Below are 23,342 nucleotides of genomic sequence, written 5' to 3' on the forward strand. Positions count from 1 at the left end.
GAGAGGATGTTTCCACTAATAGGAAAAACTAGAAACAGAGGGCTCAACCTTAGGCTAAAGGGATGATCCTTTAAAACAGAGATGAAGAAGAATTTCTTCAGCCAGAAAGTGGTGAATCCGTGGAACTCTTTGCCACAGAAGGCTGTGGAGACTAGGTCACTGAGTGTCTTTAAGACAGAGATAGATAGATTTTTGATTAATGAGGGGATTAAGGGCTATGGGGAAAGGCAGGAGAATGGGGGATGAGTAAAATATCAGCCATAATTGAAGGTGGAGCCAAGTGGCCTAATTCTGCTCCTATGTCTTATGGTCTAAGAGTTTATTTATCCATCTAATTTCACAATTTGATTAAAAGAAAGGAACTTGGGATCAGACACCCATGTCTTTTTGGACAATGCTATGACAAAAACTGCTTACCTCTTTTCCTTCTTTTGACTTGGTGCGATCAATTTTTTCTCCAAACCTTATTTTTGTCAGATGTCCAATTATTTCAACCATTCTTCGTTGATCTGAAATTTGCAAACTTGCATTAACTTCAAATAAATTGATACACTGTTATGTTATAGAAATGAAACAATGAATAATTACAGTTAAATAGAAAATAAAAAAACATGTCCAATTTTGATGTTGAGAATATTACAAAATTGCAGCAGGCTGAAAATTACAAGCTGAGGATGCATAATTTTGTAGTGTGTTTCTGGTACATGCTGTGATAGTCAAAGCTAAAATTTCCAAATATATTCTAAAATTATTACTGATTATCCAAGGTTCCTACTGCCAAAGGTACACAATTTGTTATTTATATGGCCCAGGTTTTGTGATAATAGCGATGAGGCTCAGAAATTGTTACCGCATTGGTTAAATCAGACAACAACGTTTGGTAGCCACAAATGTACAATTATACGCAACAATCTGGAGGTTGCTGTCAAAGATACTCAACTCCTCTACAGGAAAGTCTGTTTTAATCCTTTCCAATAGATCTAGCAACAAAATGACTGCCCACTGATACTGCACGAACGATACTGAAAAAGTCAGGGCTGGTGCATTCAGGAGCAATTAAGTTTTTAATGATGTGATAAGTGATAATTATTGAGAAGCAACCTTTCTGGCCCTGTGAACTTTTGATGTTACATGTGCAGAATACATAGAATATATTTCTTAACCCAGCAATCAGAGTACTGACCATTCACTGCACTCCCTCTAAGCCAAGCATAAAACCTTCCTTAAGTAATGCAACCAAAATTGTACAAAGCTAGCATGCCATTTGCTTGCTGTTTCTGCATGTTAACTTCCTGATTCACAGGGTAGCTACAGTGTAGAGAGTGACCGTTCAGCCCATCATGTCTGTATCGACTCTTCAACAATGTTTTATCCAGACCAACCCCATCCCCGTAACTGCACAGATTTACCTTGCCAATCCCCTAACCTGCACAACTAGGGACACTAAGGGGCAATTTAGGTTGGCCACTCCACCTGACCCGCACATCTTTGTATTCATTTACAAAACCACTCTCTTTCTGGATCCAAACAATTCCCAGTCTCTATTTAAAAAGGTTCACATTTTCCATTTCTTCTCTCTGGATGGATAACTTCATAATTCTCAACATTTTATTCTATCTGCCATGTTCTTGTTAACTCACTTAAGCAGTTTATATCTTTTTGCAGCCTCTTTAGCTCCTCCTCATAACTTATTTTCCCATTTAGCTTTATATCATTAGCAAACATGGATACATTATACTTGTTCCTTTCAGTAAAGGATAAAGATTGTAGATAACTGAGGCCCCACTGATCTTTGTCTACTCCACTTGTTACAGTCTGCTAATGTGAAAATAACCTGCTCAATTCTGTTGTGTTTTTGGTCTATTAACTAATTGTCAATCCATGTTAATATATTACCCCCAATCTCATGAGGCCTAGTTTTGTGTACTCTTGTTATCTTGTCAGATTCTTTGAGACTCCATATCTACAGGCTCTCCCCTGCTAGTTAGAGCTTCATAAAAACTCCAACAGCATAATTAAACATGATTTCTTTTTCATAATTCCATGTTTTTTATTGGGTCCGATTTTATCATTGCGTCACACCCAAAAACTTGGTAAAGTCAGGTGTGAGGCAATTAGCATCCGCGTCTGCATAGATGCCCACTTTACCAAGGTCCAAAAATGGCTATGATCCAAACCATGCCTGAAACGGGCACAATGGCAATTTAAATGCATTTGCATGCATTTAAATTGAATTAATGGGCTGCCTGCCCAACTTTATCTGCATTTTTCCATTACATTTGCCTGTCCAGATTCGGTACAAAACAGACATGCTCGGCAAAGATCTGTTTCGGGTATTCTGGCTTTAGAAGAGATAAGTTCATAGCTTCCAATGGCTCTCTAACTCAGATGAGAGGGGGGGGCAATTGTTCTCTGGTTGGGAGGAGGAGGGAGGCCAGATGGTTCTCTGGTGGGATGTCGGGGGGAGTGAATAAGGGAAACAGTTATGTTGTGGGGGAGGGGTGACGTCTGTGGGGGGCCAGCGCTGCCACTTTTCGCTCCCAGGCCTTTTGTCCACTTCTTGCAGCCTGGGAGCGATGTGACAGGGGCGCATTTTTCAAATTTCTTTTTCACACTGCGCACACGCAGTTCAAAGCTCTGACTGCAGCTGAAGCGTTTTGGGCCCAGTAAGCCCAGCCCACACTGCAATTCAGACTCACGATTATTTTTTCGGCTGAGTACGTACAGGGGTGCCTGAGAACAGGTTTTCAAGTCAGATCGGAATTGCGCCCAGATTCAGCACTTAGAATCAAAATGGTAAAAATTGGGCCCATTATGTCCAATCACATTATGATTTTCTATACTCCTAAAAATAGATTCTAGCCTTTTCTTACTCCTGATATCAGACTAACTGATCTATAGTTTCCAATTTTTCTTTTCCTTCTTTCATGAATACGTGTGTTGTGTTCTTTACCTTCCAATCCACTGTTCTAATGATCCAGAGGCAAAACTCTGAGGACATGGGTTCAAATCCAGTTGATGGAATTTAAATTCAATTAATAAAATCTGGAATTGAAAACTGATCCAAGTATTGGGGACCAATGAAACTATCACTGATTGTTGAGAAAATCCATCTGGTTCATTAATATCCTTTAGGGAAGGAAATCTGCCATCCTTAGCTGGTCTGGCCTACATGTGACTCCGGAGCTACAGCAATGTGGTTGACTTATAATTGCCTTCCAAAATGGCCCAGCAAGCCACCAGGTTCAAGGGCGACAAATGCTTATGACCCCCACTTGCTGTAAAAGAATAAATAAAACTGTAATTTCTCTTGTCTCTGGCTCACCGGGACTAACCTTTACTTTTCTTCAACTTTACATACGTGTAGAAGCTTTTACCATTTTATGTCTCTTGCCCCTTTACTTTCATTCCTTCTTATATCAATTTCTCATTCAGCCTTTTTTGAAATCTAAAATTCTTCCAATATTCTTTTTTTGCAACATTAGAAGCCTCTGCCTTTAAGCAAATACTATCCTTAATTTTTTGTCAGTTACACTTGGATCACTTTTCCCATAGTCCTCACTCCTTTAAAGGGAATGCATATTTGTGACAATTTTTAAATGAATTCTTAAAATTTTGCTATTGTTTATCTAGTGTCATTTTTAAAATCTAGTTTTCCAATCTACCCTAACCAATGCAATTCTCATACCGACATGGTTTTGTTCAAATATAAGATTCTAGTTACGAATATAACAAAATTACACAAACTCAAATCTGAACTGTTGAAGAACCCTGCTGTTTCGTACTCTGCTCACAGACACTAAATATCCCCTGCATGGACACTGTGCTGGAAAAGACCCCAGATTAGAGATAATTCATTCCAACAGGTTTGCCAAAAGTCTGTGGCCACTGTCAATGAGGTGAATCACTGATAGCAGAATCCAGGCCATATAAATTCTCATTTAGCAATTTACAGATCTCATCTATTTACTATATATCATTTGATGTACCTTCCTCTCTTTGAGCGTCCTGGTTAAATCGCATTGAGCGACTGCTGTCCCACTTGCTTTTCTGAAAACATACACTAACATAAGAAAATATTGAGTTATGCGTTGTAAATAAGTACCTCCCTGCATTAGTTCATCATAAACAGATATTGAAAAGCCAATTCTTCCTAAAATGCTCAAAATCACAGCAATGTAACATTATCTTAATTGAAAATTGTTCTTTAGTTTTTTGCAGTATCCTTGCTAATGCATTAGTTCTGTCACATAATATGATGTACTTAAAACTGTTCCTTAGTTTTTTTTAGTAATGTTGCTAATAAACTGCTTTCACCATATGAGATGTAGAGAAGACTTTTCCAAAAGGACCAAGGAGAAAAGGCAAACCAATGTGAATGAAGCAGGCACCAAACAGCAGGTATTTGAATTCAGAATGATAAATTGGCGTGGGAGAAGCTTTGTTTTGATATAATGGTAATGTCACTGGACAGTAATTCAGAGACCAACTCAAATGCTCTGGGGCCTTGGGCTCAAATCTCACCATGGCAGCTTGTGGAAATTGAATTCAGTTAACACATTTGAAATATAAAATTAGCCGTCAACAATGGTAATCATGAAACTAACACTGATCACCACAAAACACCTATCTGGTTCACCAATGTCCTTTAGGGAAGTCTAGCCGACAACTGCCCTCTTGAAGCAATTAGGGACAGGCAGCAAATGCTTGCCAGCAATACCCACATCCCATGAAAGAGTAAACAACACAATAAAATCAATAATCATAGTACAGGCATGCAATTCAATATTCTTTCTCATTTAAGAAATAAGTTCAAAGTCTTAAAATACACATATTGGGTAATACTGACTTAAAGAACAAAACCGGAGCTTAGTTTCAAGTATCAGTTTTGCATTCAATTTTATGAATGTGCATTAATGATAAGGTGTTTTTCTCATTGCCTGTACACATCAGAAAATTGCAGGCCATGATTTCCTAACATTTATCGTCAGTAGATGAGCCTTTGTACAAGTAGCTAGCATTTGCAAAATTGGCCTTGGAGAGCCCAAAGTTGGTGCTGGTCAAATACATGGTTACAGCAGAAGTGACAGAATTGTTTTCTTAAGGTGACAGGTATCAGTGGATGTGGTGCGCAGAGACTTTCAGAAAGTTTTCAACAAGACGTTGTAGAGGACAATATTGGAGAAGCTTAAGGAGCACAGATTAAGAGAAGGGTGCCAAAATGGATTAAAAGTGATTCGACAGAAGAAACAGTAACAACTGAACTCCTGATTTACCAGAACAAGAACCTGCATATTTGCACATAGACACCAAAAGGAATCCTGCTCAGAGGTGACTTTGTTACTGTTTCTTGATCCAGAATTAGTAGCTTCACATTAATAAAAAATGGAGATTTTTTGGAGAGAAATTGGACTTTTTTTTGCCACTGTAAGCAATGGTGCAAATCCAACATCTGCCACAAGAAATATTTTCATTTAGGTTAGACTATTGCTGCAATTGGTGAATTTATTTAAATAATTACCTTTATTTGCAATTTATTTTACTATTTTCCACACCACCACATAATACATTTCTGAAAGAGCAGTTATTGTCTTGATTGAAACCAATAGAGGAGATAATGCAGCACGGCCAAACAGTAATTTCCAGCAAATATGAAATATACATCACTGCTGTAAAGTTAACTTGAAAGATATCAACTTTAAAGTCAGTAAGTGTAGTGGCTATGCGTTTGAATGCCTTCAATTTTGCCTGGGAAGTGCCCTCTTTTTTCCACAAACTCTTTTCCTCTCCAAAGTCTGCAACCATTGTAGAAACCCTACAGTGCAGAAAGAGCCCATTTGGCTCATCAAGTCTGCACCGACCACAATCCCACCCAGACCAACCCCCAGTTTACCCAATAATCCCTCTAACCTTCACATCTCAGGACACTAAGGGCAATTTTAGCATGGCCAATCAACCTCGGCCAGGAGTGTTTTCTGACATCATCACGTGAATGCACATGATTTCAAGGTCGGTGTGCCTGAATTGGATGCGGATCCACCAACAATTAAAGGGACAATTGAGGCCATTAAAAGTCAAATCTACAGGAATTTTACACTGCCCCTGCTATTTTTAGCGAGTCAGATGGTGGACACTCATTAAGTTTTATTCATTTCCTCATCCAAGGGCAGGATTAAAGTCCCCTGGAGTACAAGCAGTTTCTCTGATACCAGCTTGCAGCTACAAGAGTACAAAAGGTTAGTTCGAGTTTCCTCAAATGTTTAGCATTTGAAGTGTGACTTTCAGCATTTCAGGACTTCCCTGGAAGGTTTTCCTGAGGGTTGAAGAACAGTGTTTCATCATTTGCAAGGCACTGGTCCTCTACACCTGCTCCAATGGGGATAGTCTACTCTGCTGGTGGGACCACCCCTGAAGAGGAAGAGAGGGCAAGAGGAAAAGGAGGCAAGGTAAGTGCAGACAGCGTCCCAGGCAGAGACCTGCAAGACAAGAGGCATGGGCTCAGTTGGTGCAGGGCTAGCAGAGGGGCCAAGGTGGAGGCAACACCAAAGATGCCACTACCCTGTGGCTTGAGTTTTCAAGGCAGTGCAACAACAATCTGCAAATGTCCAAGGTCCATTGCCAGAGGAGGCTACTCATCTCTAGGACACAGGGGCATGCCTTCATGACATGATGGGTACTCCATCCACGTGGGCAATCACCCCATGCTAGTGACACTGGTGATCATAGTGGCCCTCAACATCTACATTTTTGGTTCATTTCTGGTCTCAGTATGGTATCTGTGTGGTGTGTCTCAATCAGCTGCACACAGTTGTGTCAAGCTAGTGACTAATGCCATCTTCAGACCTGCCTGCACTTTCATCAACTACTGGGCAGACAAAGGCAGCCAGGTGGAGAAAGCATGAGGATTTATGACGGCAGCTGGATTTCCCCACACCAGAGTGCTACAGGCTGAGAGATGCCCACAGGAACGACAGACAGTTTGTCCACCAGCGTGAGTTGTCTTTGCACCTCTTGCTCACCATTGACTGATGGGCACCTGTCAAATAACTGGGTGCTCCATCCATCTCACACTGGCAGTGACCTCCAAATATCACAGCCAGTGTGCTGACTTGGAGTACAAGCTTGATGCCTGGAACCAAACTCTCCATGCGATTCACCAATCTCTCAATAGAGGAGGATGCACACTCAGTGTTCAGGGTCAACATAGCGCTTATGCTTTGCATGGACTCCTCAAATGTTGACGTCATGGCATATAGACTGTCAAGGAGCTCTGCTAAATCTCCATGTGAATCCCGCTGGACAAAGAGCCACCAGATTGACGTCTCCAGAAGCTCGTCACCTTCATTCAACTCAAAGAACAAAGAACAAAATCAGCCCGATACTGGTTTCCAGCATTGCTCCCACTGTTGGAGCCCAGGGAATTCTCTGCCTCTGCCACTTCCTCAAGCGAGTGTGATGTGCCCACACCACTATGCACTACCCACAGAACAACAATCTAATGACAACAAGAGTGTCTGCATTGATGTCTGGTGCCAAAAGACAGCATGATGAAGGTACAGGAATTATGTCCTCCTATGTACCCGATGGGGGTTCCTTGGGGTCACTGGCATCCAGTGAGCTTGGCTCACCTGCAGAAGAACGTCTCAATATCAATGAACTAAATTATCATCGTCGCTACATGCTAGTTAGCTTGCTGAGACAATGGCCAGATGCAGCATGGCAACACACATGCATTGGAGTTTCAATAGATACTCTGCATGGGTCAGCTCACTTGCTGATGACAGGGGCCTGCAAAATCTCCTGTACCTGCAGCACATGCATCTGGGACTTACACACCTACCTTCATCCCAGACCAGACATCTCACCAGTACTGTGGGAGCAAGCTAGACTGTGACAATCCACATCTAGAACATTACTCTCACTCCTACCCAGGAACAACAGACTGGGGACTCAGCATCAGTCCCGCAGCACTCCACATTGTTGTGACTTGAATTCTCTTGACAGGGAACAACTGAAAGGCTCATTAGAGTTCTACCTTCCTTGAGGAACATTCCAGATACCCATACTGCCACATGGCCATTTCACTGTGCTACACCTCCCAGTTCTGGTGCATTGCAGCCTATTGTACTGACAGTCTAGTCTTCAGCATAGGCTTCATTGTCAGTTGGCATACACATTCAGATCCCTAAGTGCACAGGGGAATGATCATCCGATTACACCACTCTGCACATAATCATTCCATCTTTGCACTCATCCTTTCTGATTGCAGAAGTTCATTGTACCGTTTGTGGCACTGCTGCCAGGCACAGCCACAACATCGTGCTCACTGACCACGACACTTCTCAATTATTTACTTAAAAAATGAAAAAAAAAATGAATGCAAGAATTTTTAAGAGACAAGAGTCCACTAAATACTGTCTTGGGTAACTATCTATGCTCTAAAACCCAGAATCAACCCAAGTTAAACATAAATCAACAGGCAAATCAAGTCAATTATGAACTACAAATTACTTATTAAATAGTAAAAACAACTAGCTCTTACAAATTGGCTCAGCATTCCACTCAGTTTACAGGTCAAACTCAAGTTACAAAGTCCTTCCGAAGAATTTCAGTTCCCCTCCTTCTTGGAGTTAGCCCGCTCCTGAGCTGACAGCAGTGCACAACCTACCTAGTTCCACAGGTAGTCTTCACACGTCTGCAGAAGCTCCTCAACTCTGTCTGGATAGATCCATCAACATTATAATGAAATAGCAGTAAAAATTAGAGAAACTGCTTTGCTTATTCTCAGCTTTGGATCTAGCCTGTCTTCTTCAGTTTGCCTGTATTGCACCACTGGTCTCATCAACTTCCACTGAGCTCTGAGGGCTCAGTACTTTTATATGATTGCAACCTGGTTCAGTCCCTCAGAAGTTTTGGCTTCCAATCTCAGTTTCCTCAGAAACTGGAAGGATCAGTTTCCTTTTCAGTTCTCAATTTAATTAGGGTTTGACTCAAAACATACTGTTTTGTCTCAACACAAACTCTACACCCTCATCACCGACTCTAGCTTCCTCCTCCTCCCTCAAAGACTGTTTCAGGCTGAAAAAGACTATGTGCACTATAAGCATCTTCCTTAAAACCATATTATATGCTCCACAAGGATGGCCTACCCCACTTCCTTAGCATTAACCACCTTGCTCCTGCCTCAGGACATCTACTGCTGAAATGCTTGTCCCTGCCTTTATCAACTCTGGACTCAATTGTTCCCACCCATAGTTCACTGTCCATGTATTCTCCAAAATCTTCAGCTCTTCCAAAGCTGTGCTCCTGTATTTCTACCCGACACAAAATGCCACTTGTCTAACATCCCAGTTCTTGCTGATTTACATTGGTTCCAGATCTTACAACACTTCAGATTTAAACTTCTTTCCTACAAGAAACTCTTCCACAACCTTGCATTTCTCATTTGTATCAGTCCATATCTTTCAACCTACCAATGATATCCCTACACCCTCCCTAAATCTTTCGGTCTCTTCAACGCTCTCTCTCTTCCTTTAATCATTCTCAAAATTCAACTATTCAACCAAACATTTTGTCATTGCTTCTAATAACTCTGCCTTTGGTTCAGCATCATTTTTTCCTCAAGTTTGCATGCAGTACCTGGGAATCTTTTCCATATTCAAGATGAGATATACAAGAATAATTTGTGACTTAAATTGACAGGAGTGAATATATTCCACTGATGAAGATTATGTCAAAGTTGGGTATTTTTATGCAAGGAAAGAATTGGCTCAGCAGGCCAAATACTAAGACTGAAGGACTAGAGAATTGCTGCTTCCTAATAGTTTATATCAATGATGGGCAACCTAGGTTAGTAAGTTGGCTGCATGAGTGGCCCTCCATCTCAGTGGGTCATAAGAATGAAATCAGGCATGTTCATTAACTATGACCCTTCATTTAATACACGTTGAATATTTTGTAAGTTATAGAATGTGCTTAATTGTTCACATATTAATAAAACTAGCAACTTGTAGTGGTAAAACAAAATAAATATTTATGTTTGATTGGACACAGAGGGAGTGCACGTTAATGTTGCGTTCAGTCAGCACACATCTCACTTCACGTGCCCTTCCTTTACAAGCATATCACTTCAGTCATACCCATAGGAAAAAAGCTACTTGGATGGAAACCAATAGAATGCAGCAATTCTGCACATGGGCGACAGTCAACAAAACGTCTCGTGAGCCACACTGGAGGTCTAAAGGGCCGGACGTTGCCTACCACTGGCTTACTTACAATATATGAAAGCCAATGTGTCTAATACAACAGCTCTACAGTTATAATTGCTCCTGTTTTCTAAAAGATTTAGATATCCCATTACAGAATGTTATTCCACTGGGAACCCCACTAAGCAGGAGCAATGCTAAAAATAGTATGAATTGATGAACTTAAAATCATTCATGACCCACAGAAACGAGAGAATATATTAAGCCGAAAACTAAATTGAGCTTTATGGAATTTAGAAAGAACACCAAAGCTTTTATTCTAATTATTGAATATAGATACAGAAAAATATGTTAATTAGCCAGCTTAAAAGAAATTAGAAATAAATATAACACTAACGTGAAAGGAGATACATCTCGAAGAGATCCCTGAAATGACAAAAAAATTAGATATGAGAAAAGGCTGCATAAACAAGACTATTTTCAGCATCTCTCCATGGTATATTGGAGCTTAGCCACGCAATTAGATCACGCCTGACTCGATTTACCCCATTGTTTTTATCCCTTGATATCTTTATCCATAAAAATCCATGAATCTCAAATCTTAAAAACTTCATTTTTTCAGCATAAGTGGGTAGCAGATTTACATAACCCTGTGTGAAAAAATGTTTCTTGATTAAACTCCCAAATTCTTGAGCTTGAATTTTATTATGTCATCTTGCTCCCCTATCAGAGGTATGGCAAGTTCATCACCTGTGTTCAACAGAAATAAAAATATACTTTGCAATGGAACAGAGTTTGTGTTGATTTTGTTTTATTTTTTTAAAATACTACTTTATGTTATCCTATCTCTTACGAGTTCATTTTCTACCTTTTCTTTTTTCTGTGTGGTAGGAGATGCCGCTAACTTCTTTGCCTGGTTGGCAATTTTCTTAATCTTTTTTGTACCTGTGAGAGAGGAGAAAAATCAGTAAACTTACACGGTTTTTGAAGTCTGTGAAGTTCTCCTTCAGTGGAAATATTACAATCTTAATTCAGAAAGCTAACACTCTATAGGTTGAACTCACACCGATTTATTTTAAAATATTTTGCTGTGGAACTAGCCAGTTTGCTTATACTGATTGCTATGGCAAATTTATGATCCATGAAGTTAGTTCTAACTTGAGAGAGATAACTGGAAGCTTTAGGGAAGCTTAAACGAATAAAGAGGTTTTTAAGGAACCAAAATACAGCTAATGGATGTAAAGCGTGAGTGCAACGTTGCTTGTGACCATACTGAAAGATCCTTAAACAGGTACTGGACCTTTTATCCAGCGTCCCACAATCCGGAAGAGACCAGAAACTGACTAAACTTGACAATGGTGCCTAGGGTAGAAACTTGAAACTGATGTGCAGAATACTTCGAGCTACCACTTTATTGGGTGGTGCCACTGATTACTGCTTGAACACTGTCCAAACCAGTATCTCTCTGCAATTATAGTCTTTATTAGCCTTGGATTTATGTCAGAGAAGTGCCGTGGCTGGCAGGAATGCCAGGAGAAAGCATATTTTGCTGAGACTTAAGCAGAAAGTGGAGTTTCTAGTGTATCTAGAGAAAGGCACCTTAGTGAAAAACATAAGTGAAAAGTATGATGTTGGTACATCCACCATTTATGATTTGAAGCGAAAAGAGATGTCACTTAAATTTTATGCTGACAATGATGTGCCCAAATTAACAGATAATAGAAAAACACTTCATCAGTTAAAGGCTGTTCACATGGATAAAGTGTTACTAGAGAAGATCAAGCAGCATAGGAGAAATACCCATTGGATTGCTTAATTATGATCCAAACAAAATTGTTCCATGAAGAGCTGGTCCTAACACCATCATGTGAATACTCATCAGAATGCTATAACAAATTTTAAAGACATCATGGTGTACATCTGCTAAAAGTATGCAGTGAAAAAGTTTCAATTGACCATGAAGCTGCACAGGCATACTTGGATGAATTTTTCATGAAAACGTCAGAAGGGAGTCCAATAGCACAGCAAGTGTATAATGCTAATGAGACCTCATTACATTGGACAAACATTCCCAGGAAAACCTCTAACTGTGAGCAGCACCAATGGGATTCAAAGGCTCTAAGGAATGGCTAACTTTATTCAGATATTCAAATGCAATAAGTACATGTGTAAATTGCTTGTTATTGGTAAAAGCCAGGATCCTAGATCTTTCAAGGTGTAGTGCTTATCACGTCTACTTTACAAGCAGAAGGCCCTGAGTTTAAGTCTATGGGATCAATGATTTTGTATGCTTCCTCCTGTGGCCCAGTGGTATAGGTCATCTATCTGGTACACCCAAGCTTGTAGCAATTTTCTGAGATTGTAGGATCAAATCCCACCTTGGTAGGTAGTTAAATTTGAATTAAGTCAAGGGGATCAAAGTCTTTCTGTTATTTATAAGGCCAATAAGCACACAAGGATGACAAGACTAATTTTCCTTGATTGGAATGAGAACCATTTTATCACCGAAGCCAGCGCTCTTTTCCGCCTGTGAGTCTTCCCAGGGGCTGCAAAGGTACGTTACTCATTAATAACTGTGCTGCACAGCCCAATGCAAAACACCTCATAAAGAGATGAGGTTTTTGGAGTTTATTTTCCCCCTCATCCAGCCCATGGGCCAAGAATTTTGCAGATGTTTAAGGTCAGTTACAAGGGTGAATTCCTGCATAAAATGCATGCAACATAGGCTTGGGATTTAAGGAATTCCAAAAATAATTCAATGTTAAAGATACACTCTGGAGTACTACAAAGGCCGGGGTCAATATACTTTGATAAATGGTTGGCACAACCTGTGGCCATTTGCCATGTTCCTAAATGGTGAAGATGAAATTGAACCTGGTTTTAATGGTTTCTGTGTTTGAGAAGAAAAATGTCATTGAAGATTTATTGGCATAAACACAACTTTTGTAATGTGCTTGAAGCCAAATTGTTGGGCAAGGCAGCTGTTGACAATGATCCTCTGGTTCACCTCCAACTCAGAGGCAGTAGAATATCCGAAATGATCATGAATAAAAATAAGATTGATAATGATGATGATGAAAACAGTGCATGTTGACAGGTACATAAGCATAACAGAGGAATTAATTCATGGGATGGAGCAGAAGAGCTTATGACAATGCTAGGGACCTGGAACTCATTGCCTGAAAGGGTTGCTGAGCTAGAAACTCTGACTATATTTAAAAAAATAGTTGGATGACTGCTTTAAGAGCTGCGGCTGCAAAGGTGTGAACTTAGCATAGGAAGCTGGAATTAGCTCCTTCTCTGCCAGCACAGACATGCTGGGACAAATGGCTTCCACATACGCTGAAATTTTTTAATGACTTCTAGGACTTGTGATGTAATTGAAATAGCAGTGCACAAAAGTGTCAAACAGCCTGGTGTGGTCATACTCACTGAATTGTAACTTACAGCCAATGTCCCAAACTCCACCTTCGCTATCTCTCATCCATTCTGTGCACGTTCTATCTCCTCTGCAGGGCAGACCCACTAGAGTTGACAGCACAGTGATACACGTTTAGGAGAAAGTGGCTCTTGGATTCCTCAACATTGACTCGAGACCACAATGCACTTCATGTCATCCGGCCACATATAGGCAAGGAAGTCTCCAATTACCACCTACTGCTTCCCCATACCTGTTCCAGAAGCAATGAGGGTAGAAAGGGGATAGAACATACCCTGGTTGTGAGTCTTCAATGTCCATCACCAATAATGGTGTGATAGCACCAGTATGGACTAAACTGATTATGTTGTTAAGGACATATCTGCCGGACTGGGCCTGTGACAGATGGTGAGAAAATAAACAAGAGGGAAAAACGTACTTGACCTCAGCTTTACCAATCTAACTGGTACAGATGTATCAGCCCAATGCAGCATTGGTAGGAGTGACCAATACTCAGTCTTTCTGGAACTAAAGTCAGCTATGAAGAAAGGAGATTTCCATCATATTATATAGCAGTGCTGCCATGCAAAATGGATAGATTCAGAACAGATCTCGCAGTTCAAAACTGGGCACTCATGATGTACTGTCTGATACCAGTAGCAGTTAAACTGTTTGCCACCACAATATGTAATATCGTTGCTAAGCATATCTCTCAAACTACCATTACTATCGCGCTAGGGGGTTACAGCTGGCATAATGAGGAGAGCATGCAAGGCACAAAGCACCCCTTAAAATGAAGTGTCAATCTGGTCAAGTTACAATAGAGCCACATGCATGCTAAACAGCAGAAACAATCTTCAGCCAATTCAATGGATTCCATGTGATATCAAGAAAAGTTGAGCACACTGTATACAGCAAAGGCCAAGGGTTCTGGCTATATCCTGGCTGCTGTGCTAAACATTTGTACTCCAGAACTAGTCACTCCCTTGGCCAAGCTGCTCCATACAGATACAACATTGGTACATACCTGACAACATGGAAAAATATCCAGGTTATGTCTTGGACACAGAGCTGAACCAAGCCAATCCAGCCAATTACTGCTCCAGTCTGCCCTCAATCATCAGCAAAATCCTTGAAGTTGTTGTCAACTATGCTACCAAGAGCACTGACTCAACAGTGGCCTACTCACCAACGCTAAACTTGGTTTCTGCCACAGCCACACAGTTCCTGACCTCATTTCAGGATTTGTCCATAGACAAAAAGGCTGAATTCCAGAGATGACACAGTAGTGTTTGCTCTTGACATCAAGACATAATTCAACCAAGAAGCATAAAAGGAGCATCAGTAAAACTGAAGTCAATGGGATTCACGGGAAAAAGTCTTCAAAGGCTGGAGTCATATCTAGCATAAAAGAGGCTGGTTGTGGTTGTTTGAAGTCAATCATCTCAGCCTGAGGAAATCACTGCAGGTGTTCCGCAGGGCAGATCACTAAGGCCCAATTTATTCAACTGCTTTAGCATCCCTCCATCAAAAAGTCAGAAAAGGGGACGTTCACAGATTATTGCAGTGTTCAGTTCCGTTCACAACTCCTCAGATACTGAATCAGTCTGTCTCCACATGCTACCAGACTTGGACAACATTCAGACTTGAGACTGATATGTGGTGCGATATGTGTGCCAGGCAACAGTTATCACCAGCAATACAGAATCTAACCAACTCCCCATGATACTCGTCATCTTTGCTGACTCTCCCATCAACATTTTGTGGGTCACTATTGATCAGAAACTTAACTGGACCAACAACAAATATTTTGACTACAAGGGCAGGCTGGGAATTCTGTGGTAAATAAAATCGTCACCTGATTCCTCAGATCCTGCCCACTATCTACAAGGCACAAGTCAAGAGCGTGATGGAATATTCTTCACTCAACACCATCCAGTACACTGGCACCCCATCTACACCTTAAACATCCATTCCCTCTGTCATAAGTGCACAGAGCTTGCAATGAGTACCATCTGTAAGATACACTGGAGCAACTTGCCAAGGATCCTTCAATAGACCTTCCAAAACTGCATGTCTGCTACCTATAAAAGCCAAGGCAGTAGCCACATGGCAGCAGACAAATAGGAACACCACTGCCAGCAAGTTTCTCTTCAACTCACACACCATCTTGACTTAGAAATATATTGCCATTCTTTTGTCACTGGGTCAAACTCCCTCTCCAATAGCATTGTGGATATACTAACTGCTCCCATTGGATGAAACTTTAAATTCAAGGCATTGAGGGACCAAGTATCAATGTAGGTCAATGAAAGATGAGGAAGTTGGACAAGTTGGATGTGAGGCAGATTAGGATTTGAGCAGAAGAGTTTTGGGCTAGGTTAACGTCAGAAATGGTGGAAGATGGGCTACCAGCAGAAAGAGCATGGCAACAAAAACATGGCTTAACGTTCAACAGAAGATGAGGTGGAGAGGGATGATGTTTTGAAAGCAGTCAGTCATTGTGATGTAGATCGGTGAGCTTCAATCCATGGCTGATGTTGACGGTACAAAGCATGAAGAATTGACAACAGTAGTCAAACCATTTCCATCTCAGCCCATAGGGCATATCCTTATAAGGACATCCGTGCATTTACCGGAAGCATGCAGAGTAGACAAACTGCAATATCAAACATTATCAACCTATCATTTTGGACCTGTTCATGCCTTCATTTAAACCATGTATTCAAGTGCACAGGATAACTCCCAGTAGCACTAAAAAAAAGGGCCAGTGTGGGACTTTTAGATGAGGTGCTTTTGACTTTCTTTTGCTGCTGCAGTCAGTGGAAGTACTGTGTTCAGTATTTTTGGAGTTCTGAAAAATTAATGGAGTCAGAAGGGAGTGGTGCTGGACTTTACCAAGGAATTCACAGGACATTGAAGGTAAGTCAGCAGAAAGTCTGCTATCACAGATGGATGCAATAGTTGCAGTCCCTCTTAAACTGCAGTACAACAGGGAAATGGAGCACAAGCAACGGAGGGGGAAGCTGTATATAGATGAGGAAGCAGAAGGTTTGAAATAGAAGGTTGCACACACCTAAGATATTCAGTGAGCACTTCTACTACTTCAACCTCAACCAGGAGCAATGCCTCTGGCAGCTGCAATTCACCAACATGATGTTTACTGTGCCATTTCCTCTACCCGGACCTACATCGGCACAGGTAGGGCAAGGCACCACTGGTGGTTACGAGGATCACAGCAGGCTTCAATTTCTATGCAAGCAGTTTCTTTCAGACAGAAGCCAGTACCATTGCCAACATCTCTCGGTTTGCCATGCACTTTTGCATCAGGGTGCACACAGAGGTCCTTTAGCTAGGAGAGGAAGCTTCATACTCATTATAACTAGAGAGGAGGAGAAGGAAGCACATGGCTTGGCTCTCCATATGCAGTTTTATATGACTATGCACATACCATCGTATCAGTGAATGCTCATTCTCCTGGCAGTATCCAAGGCATTTTCATCCTACACCTGTCAAGCTGTTCCTGCACTAGGATGAAACAGAGGTTGGCTGCTTGGTGACAATGGTTACCAGTTCAACAAGTGACACAGAACTCCAATCTGCCACTCATGGGCAAGGTGCACACGACAGGAGTCATATTGCCATCAGGAACACTGTGGAACAGACCATTAGCATTTTAAAATTACAATTCAGCTGTCTGGGTTCTTGGGGAGGAGGTGAGGGTGTCGGGGCGGGGAGGGGGGGGGGGTGTGGCAGATCGCTCCAATACTCACTGCAACAAGGACCTTCATGACAGCAAGGTTGCAAAGGATGCAGCAGACTGCCGTGCATTTGGAGACAATTTCTAAATTTGCAAGTGGGGAAGGGTGTGGTAGGTGGGCAAGGAGAAGGAAGGGGGAGAAGCAAGCATCCCAGAATCATGATGACAGCAATTTGAACCTCGGCACCAAGCTGGACTTGCAAGGCAACAAGCATCGAACTCATAATTTGGGGTTCCACCACAGCACTTGGAAACTAGATTGCTTTAGTTCAGCCAGCACTGGAAGTTGAGACATAAACAATCAGCTACTGCATTACAGCTGGGTTGGTAAGTGCTGTCAGAGAATTGGCCAGTACATTCACTAGAAGGACTGATTTTAAATTCTGTGTGAAGCTCTGTTCCAAGTTCAAGCCAGACTCTCCCAAGCTTCTCAGCAGTGATGACAGGCTCTGTGGCACCCAACCAATGCACCAAACAGCTCTGTGTGCATAACCATTAGTGATCTTCTATACACCGTCCCACTGACGTTCTTATCCGGATTCCCTGAAGCAAATTAGAAACACAGAAACCCTACAGCACAGAAAGAAGCCATTCGGCCCATCAAGTCTGCACCGACCATAATCCCACCCAGACCCTACCCCCATATCGCTACACTAATCCCACTAACCTACGCATTTCAGGACACTTAGGGCAATTTTTTTTTTACCATGGCCAATCAACTTAACCTGCACATTTTTGGACTATGGGATGAAACCAGAGCACCCGGAGGAAACCCACACAAACACAAGAGGAATGTGCAAACTCCACACAGAGCAACCCAAGCCAGGAATCGAATGTAGGTCCCTGGAGCTGTGAAGCAGCAATGCTAACCACTGTGCTACTGTGCCACCCAAATTCATCTGGCAAGGAGCTGGCATACATGTTATATTTTCCCCCTATCCTGGCTGCAGTCTACTAGTGCCTAGTGACTCACTTAAGTGGTGATCCCACTTCTGTATTACCCTCTAAAGTATGCACAGTATCAATATTGAGCTGGTGTTTCCAGGTCCAGATCATGTGATGGTGCTTCATCAAACGTTTACTCTTGTTTGTACCTTTCAAAGGTGAAATTGCAATATCTGACAGCAGTTCTTGGATATCTGAAGCAAAAATGCAGGCAAGGGTTAAGGTGAGGGAAGGGAGATGGGATAGAAAGCAGGTATTTCATGGTTATACCATTTGCAGCTTGCACTTCAGATAAGATGGAAGAGAATGAAGTGCAATTTGAGAGAATGCAAAAGGTAGGAATTTACCGTTGTCTGGAATACTCTCGGTAATGACAAATTCAGCAGCCTCAGTTACTGCTAGCCCTACAATGCCAAGCACCAAGTACTCCAAGGGACTAAAGAGATTTCTTGATACCTTCCTCCTGTGTGTAATTTTGTCCTGCAAGAGCAGGACAGGTATCAAAGTGAAGATTATGCTTAGATGATGTATCTGTCATAGCTGAATAATTGGAATTATGTGGAAGCTGACAGATGTGGATGTGAGGCTTGTGTAAAATTCCCTATGCAGTTCAAGGTAAGGTCCTCGGGGCCAGATTACTGGAATTCATATCCCTGGCCACTGTGCCCTTTGCAGTGTATATTTTGAGGGCTTCTGCAGAAATATGACCACTCTCTTTCTTTCAACAGCCAGAATTTCATCAGAGAACCTGGGAACCTTCTCTCTAGCCTGTTGTTCCTTGGGAGTCTTCTTCATTTCCTGAAAGCCTTTTTTAAATACTATCTGTGTAGTCTGGATGCATCTTCTTTAAGATTGGGCATAGAGATCACCCCATTCATTAAAAAGCTGAACATAATTTTTATGCTGTGGAGTTGCCAGTGTTGGACTGGGGTAAACACAGTAAGAAGTCTCACAACACCAGGTTAAAGTCCAACAGGTTTATTTGGTAGCAAAAGCACTAGCAAAAGCTAATGGTTTTTGCTACCAAATAAACTTATTGGCTAAAGGCTTTTGAACATAAGAACATAAGAAATAGGAGCAGGAGTAGGCCATCTAGCCCTTCGAGCCTGCCCCGCCATTCAATAAGATCATGGCTGATCTGTCGTGGCTCAGTTCCACATTCCCGCCCTCTCCCCATAACCCTTAATCCATTCGCTTATCAAAAACCCATCAACCCGCGTCTTAAAAATATTTAGCGAGGCAGCCTCCACCACTTCAACGGGCAGAGAATTCCAGAGATTCGCCACCCTTTGAGTGAAGAAGTTCCTCCTCAACTCCGATCTAAACCGCCCCCCCCCCCCTTTATCTTGAGGCTGTGCCCCCAAGTCCTACTGTCCTTTTGAGGGGGTTGAGCTATGAGGAGAGGTTGAATAAACTAGGCTTGTACGCGTTAAGAGTTTAGAAGAATGAGGGGAGATCTCATTGAGACATATAAGATGATGAATGGGATGGATAGGATAGAGGTGGAGAGACTCTTCCCGCTCAGAAAGGACAGTAGGACTAGGGGGCACAGCCTCAAGATAAAAAGGGGGGGGGGGGGGGGGGGGGGGTTTAGAACGGAGTTGAGGAGGAACTTCTTCACTCAAAGGGTGGTGAATCTCTGGAATTCTCTGCCCGTTGAAAGCCTAGTAAACCTCCTCTGCACTCCCTCCAAGGCCAAAATATCCTTGCGTAAGTGCAGCGACCAAAACTGCACACAGTACTCCAGCTGCGGCCTCACCAATGCCCTATACAGCTGCAGCAAGACCTCCCTACTCTTATATTCAATCGCCCTCACTATGAAGGCCAGCATCCCATTCGCCTTCCTGACCACCTGCTGCACCTGCAGACTGGGTTTTTGCGACTCATGCACAAGGACCCCGAGGTCCCTCTGCACCGTCGCCTGCTGCAGTTTTTCGCCACGTAAGTAATAGTCCTTCCTACCATTATTCCTACCAAAGTGGACCACCTCGCACTTGCCAACATTAAATTCCATTTGCCAGTTCCTGGACCATTCGCCCAGCCTATCTAGATCCTTCTGCAGACTCTTCACGCCCTCCGCGCAATTTGCCGTTCCACCAATCTTGGTGTCATCAGCAAATTTCGACACCCTACACTCGGTTCCCTCCTCCAGATCACCTATATAAATGGTAAATAGCTGAGGCCCCAGCACTGACCCCTGGGACACTCCACTAGTCACCAACCGCCAATCCGAATAGCACCCATTCACCCCAACTCTCTGCCTCCTATTTGACAACCAATCCTCTATCCACACTAACACCCTACCCCCAACTCCATGTCCCCTGACCTTTTACAATAACCTCTAGTGAGGTACCTTGTCAAACACCTTCTGAAAATCAAGAAAGACCACTACCAATTAAATCTGTTGGACTTTAACCTGGTGTTGTGAGACTTCTTACGTAATTTTTATACCATGGGATCATATAGTAGACCAACACTGCATAGGATGACATGATGGCACAGTGGTTAGCACTGCAGCCTCACAGTGCCAGACACCTAGGTTCAATTCTGGCCTCAGGTGACTGTCTGTGTGGAGTTTGTACATTCTCCCCGTCTGGGTGGATTTCCTCTGGGTACTCCAGTTTCATCCCACAGTTCAAAGATGTGTGGGTTAGGTTGAATGGCCATGCTAAATTGACCATAGGATGGGATTTTACAGCCTTGTTCTTCCCAAAATCATAAAATCCCATCCCACTCCAACAGACTTTCACATGGTCCGCCCCCGTCCACTCCAATTCCTGTGGCAAGAGGGCCAGTGGAATTTCGGCTTTAGTGTCGAGGGGATTAGGGGGGTAAATGCGTGGGGTTATGGAGATAGGGCCTGGTTGAGATTGTTGTTGACGCAGGCTTGATGGGCCAAACGGCCTTCTTCTGCACAGTAGGGATTCTTTGGTGCAATGAGATTGCAAATAGTCCAATATTGTAAACAGACCAAGAGTGCAAAGTCTTCACTTTGAGAATGCTGCCAGCTTGCAGGTTAAAGTCAAAGTCAGAGACCAGGTACAGAGCTTGTGACTTTAATCTTCCCATTATTTAACAGGAAGAAATTGTGGTTCATTCAGAGCTGGATGTTGAACAAGAAGCCAAACAGTGTAGAGGCAATGAATGGTTCAAGAAACAGTGGTGGAGTGACAGAATTAGGATTCATCAGGGTGCACATGGAACATGATGCCACGTCACGGATAATGATGTCAAGGGATGGTATTATATGAGAATAATGAGGAAAAGAACATAAGAACATAAGAAATAGGAGCAGGAGTAGGCCAACTAGCCCTTCGAGCCTGCCCCGCCATTCAATAAGATCATGGCTGATCTGTCGTGGCTCAGTTCCAAATTCCCGCCCTCTCCCCATAACCCTTAATCCCCTCTCTTATCAAAAACCCATCAACCCGCGTCTTAAAAATATTTAGCGAGGTAGCCTCCACCACTTCAACGGGCAGAGAATTCCAGAGATTCACCACCCTTTGAGTGAAGAAGTTCCTCCTCAACTCCGTTCTAAACCGCCCCCCCTTTATCTTGAGGCTGTGCCCCCTTGTCCTACTGTCCTTTCTGAGCGGGAAGAGTCTCTCCACCTCTATCCTATCCATCCCATTCATCATCTTATACGTCTCAATGAGATCTCCCCTCATTCTTCTAAACTCTAACGAGTACAAGCCTAATTTATTCAGCCTCTCCTCATAGCTCAACCCCCTCAACTCCGGCATCAGCCTAGTAAACCTCCTCTGCACTCCCTCCAAGGCCAAAATATCCTTGCGTAAATACGGCGCCCAAAACTGCACACAGTACTCCAGCTGCGGCCTCACCAATGCCCTGTACAGCCGCAGCAAGACCTCCCTACTTTTATATTCAATCCCCCTCGCGATGAAGGCCAGCATCCCATTCACCTTCCTGACCACCTGCAAGCTGGGTTTTTGGCGACTCATGCACAAGGACCCCGAGGTCCCTCTGCACCATCGCCTGCTGCAGTTTTTCTCCACGTAACTAATAATCCTTCCTACCATTATTCCTACCAAAGTGGACCACCTCGCACTTGCCAACATTAAATTCCATTTGCCATTTCCTGGCCCATTCGCCCGGCCTATCTAGATCCTTCTGTAGACTCTCACCACCCTCCGCACAATTTGCCTTTCCACCAATTTTGGTGTCATCAGCAAATTTGGACACCCTACACTCGGTTCCCTCCTCCAGATCATCTATATAAATGGTAAATAGCTGAGGCCCCAGCACCGACCCCTGGGGCACTCCACTAGTCACCATCCGCCAATCCGAATAGCACCCATTGACCCCCACTCTCTGCCTCCTATTTGACAACCAGTCCTCTAACACCCTACCCCCAACTCCATGTCCCCTGACCTTCTGCAATAACCTCTTGTGAGGTACCTTGTCAAACGCCTTCTGAAAATCAAGAAAGACCACATCCACCGGCTCTCCTCTATCCACCGCCCTAGACACATCCTCATAGAACTCCAGTAAATTTGTCAGACACGACTTCCCTTTAACGAAACCGTGCTGCGTCTGCTCTATCAAGCAGTTTCCCTCAAGATGCCTCGCTATTTCCTCCTTGATGACAGATTCTAACATTTTACCTACAACAGACGTTAAACTAACAGGCCTATAATTCCCCGCCTTTTGCCTGGCACCCTTCTTAAACAACGGCGTAACATTAGCCGTTTGCCAATCTTCCGGCACTTCCCCGGAATCCAGCGACGTCTGGAAAATAACCACCAAGGCATCCACTATAACCTCCGCCATTTCTTTCAGGACCCTCGGATGCATTCCATCCGGTCCTGGGGACTTGTCCACAATCAGCCCCTCCAGTCTGTCGAGCACCACCTCTCTAGTAACAGTCACGTCATCGAGACCCTCCAGTCCTACCACCATTCCACCTCTAACATCCGGCAAATTATTCACGTCCTCCTCCGTGAAGACCGAAACAAAAAAGTTATTCAAGACCTCAGCCATTTCCCCATCCCCT

At 42.8% G+C, this 23,342-nt stretch overlaps 1 protein-coding gene across 10 annotated transcripts in view; it reads right to left on the reverse strand.

The window, feature by feature from the left end:
- The window catches only part of sanbr (SANT and BTB domain regulator of CSR), a 139,232-nt gene that overhangs the window by 17,845 nt on the left and 98,045 nt on the right, over positions 1-23,342 (reverse strand). For 7 of the 10 annotated variants that reach the window (XM_080200376.1, XM_080200371.1, XM_080200374.1 and 4 more), the window contains 4 exons: positions 11,074-11,150; positions 10,603-10,631; positions 3,990-4,063; positions 418-509 (listed from right to left, as the gene is read on the reverse strand). In XM_080200376.1, the coding sequence (XP_080056502.1) occupies positions 418-509; positions 3,990-4,063; positions 10,603-10,631; positions 11,074-11,150 (272 nt within the window). Of the gene's footprint in view, positions 1-417; positions 510-3,989; positions 4,064-10,602; positions 10,632-11,073; positions 11,151-23,342 lie in introns of those variants that run through there. The other 3 variants (XR_013888264.1, XM_080200375.1, XM_080200378.1) reach the window with 3 other exon arrangements.

The sequence above is a fragment of the Carcharhinus amblyrhynchos genome, chromosome 12 (assembly GCF_965287045.1).
Source record: "Carcharhinus amblyrhynchos chromosome 12, sCarAmb.v2.hapA, whole genome shotgun sequence".
NCBI lineage: Eukaryota > Metazoa > Chordata > Chondrichthyes > Carcharhiniformes > Carcharhinidae > Carcharhinus > Carcharhinus amblyrhynchos.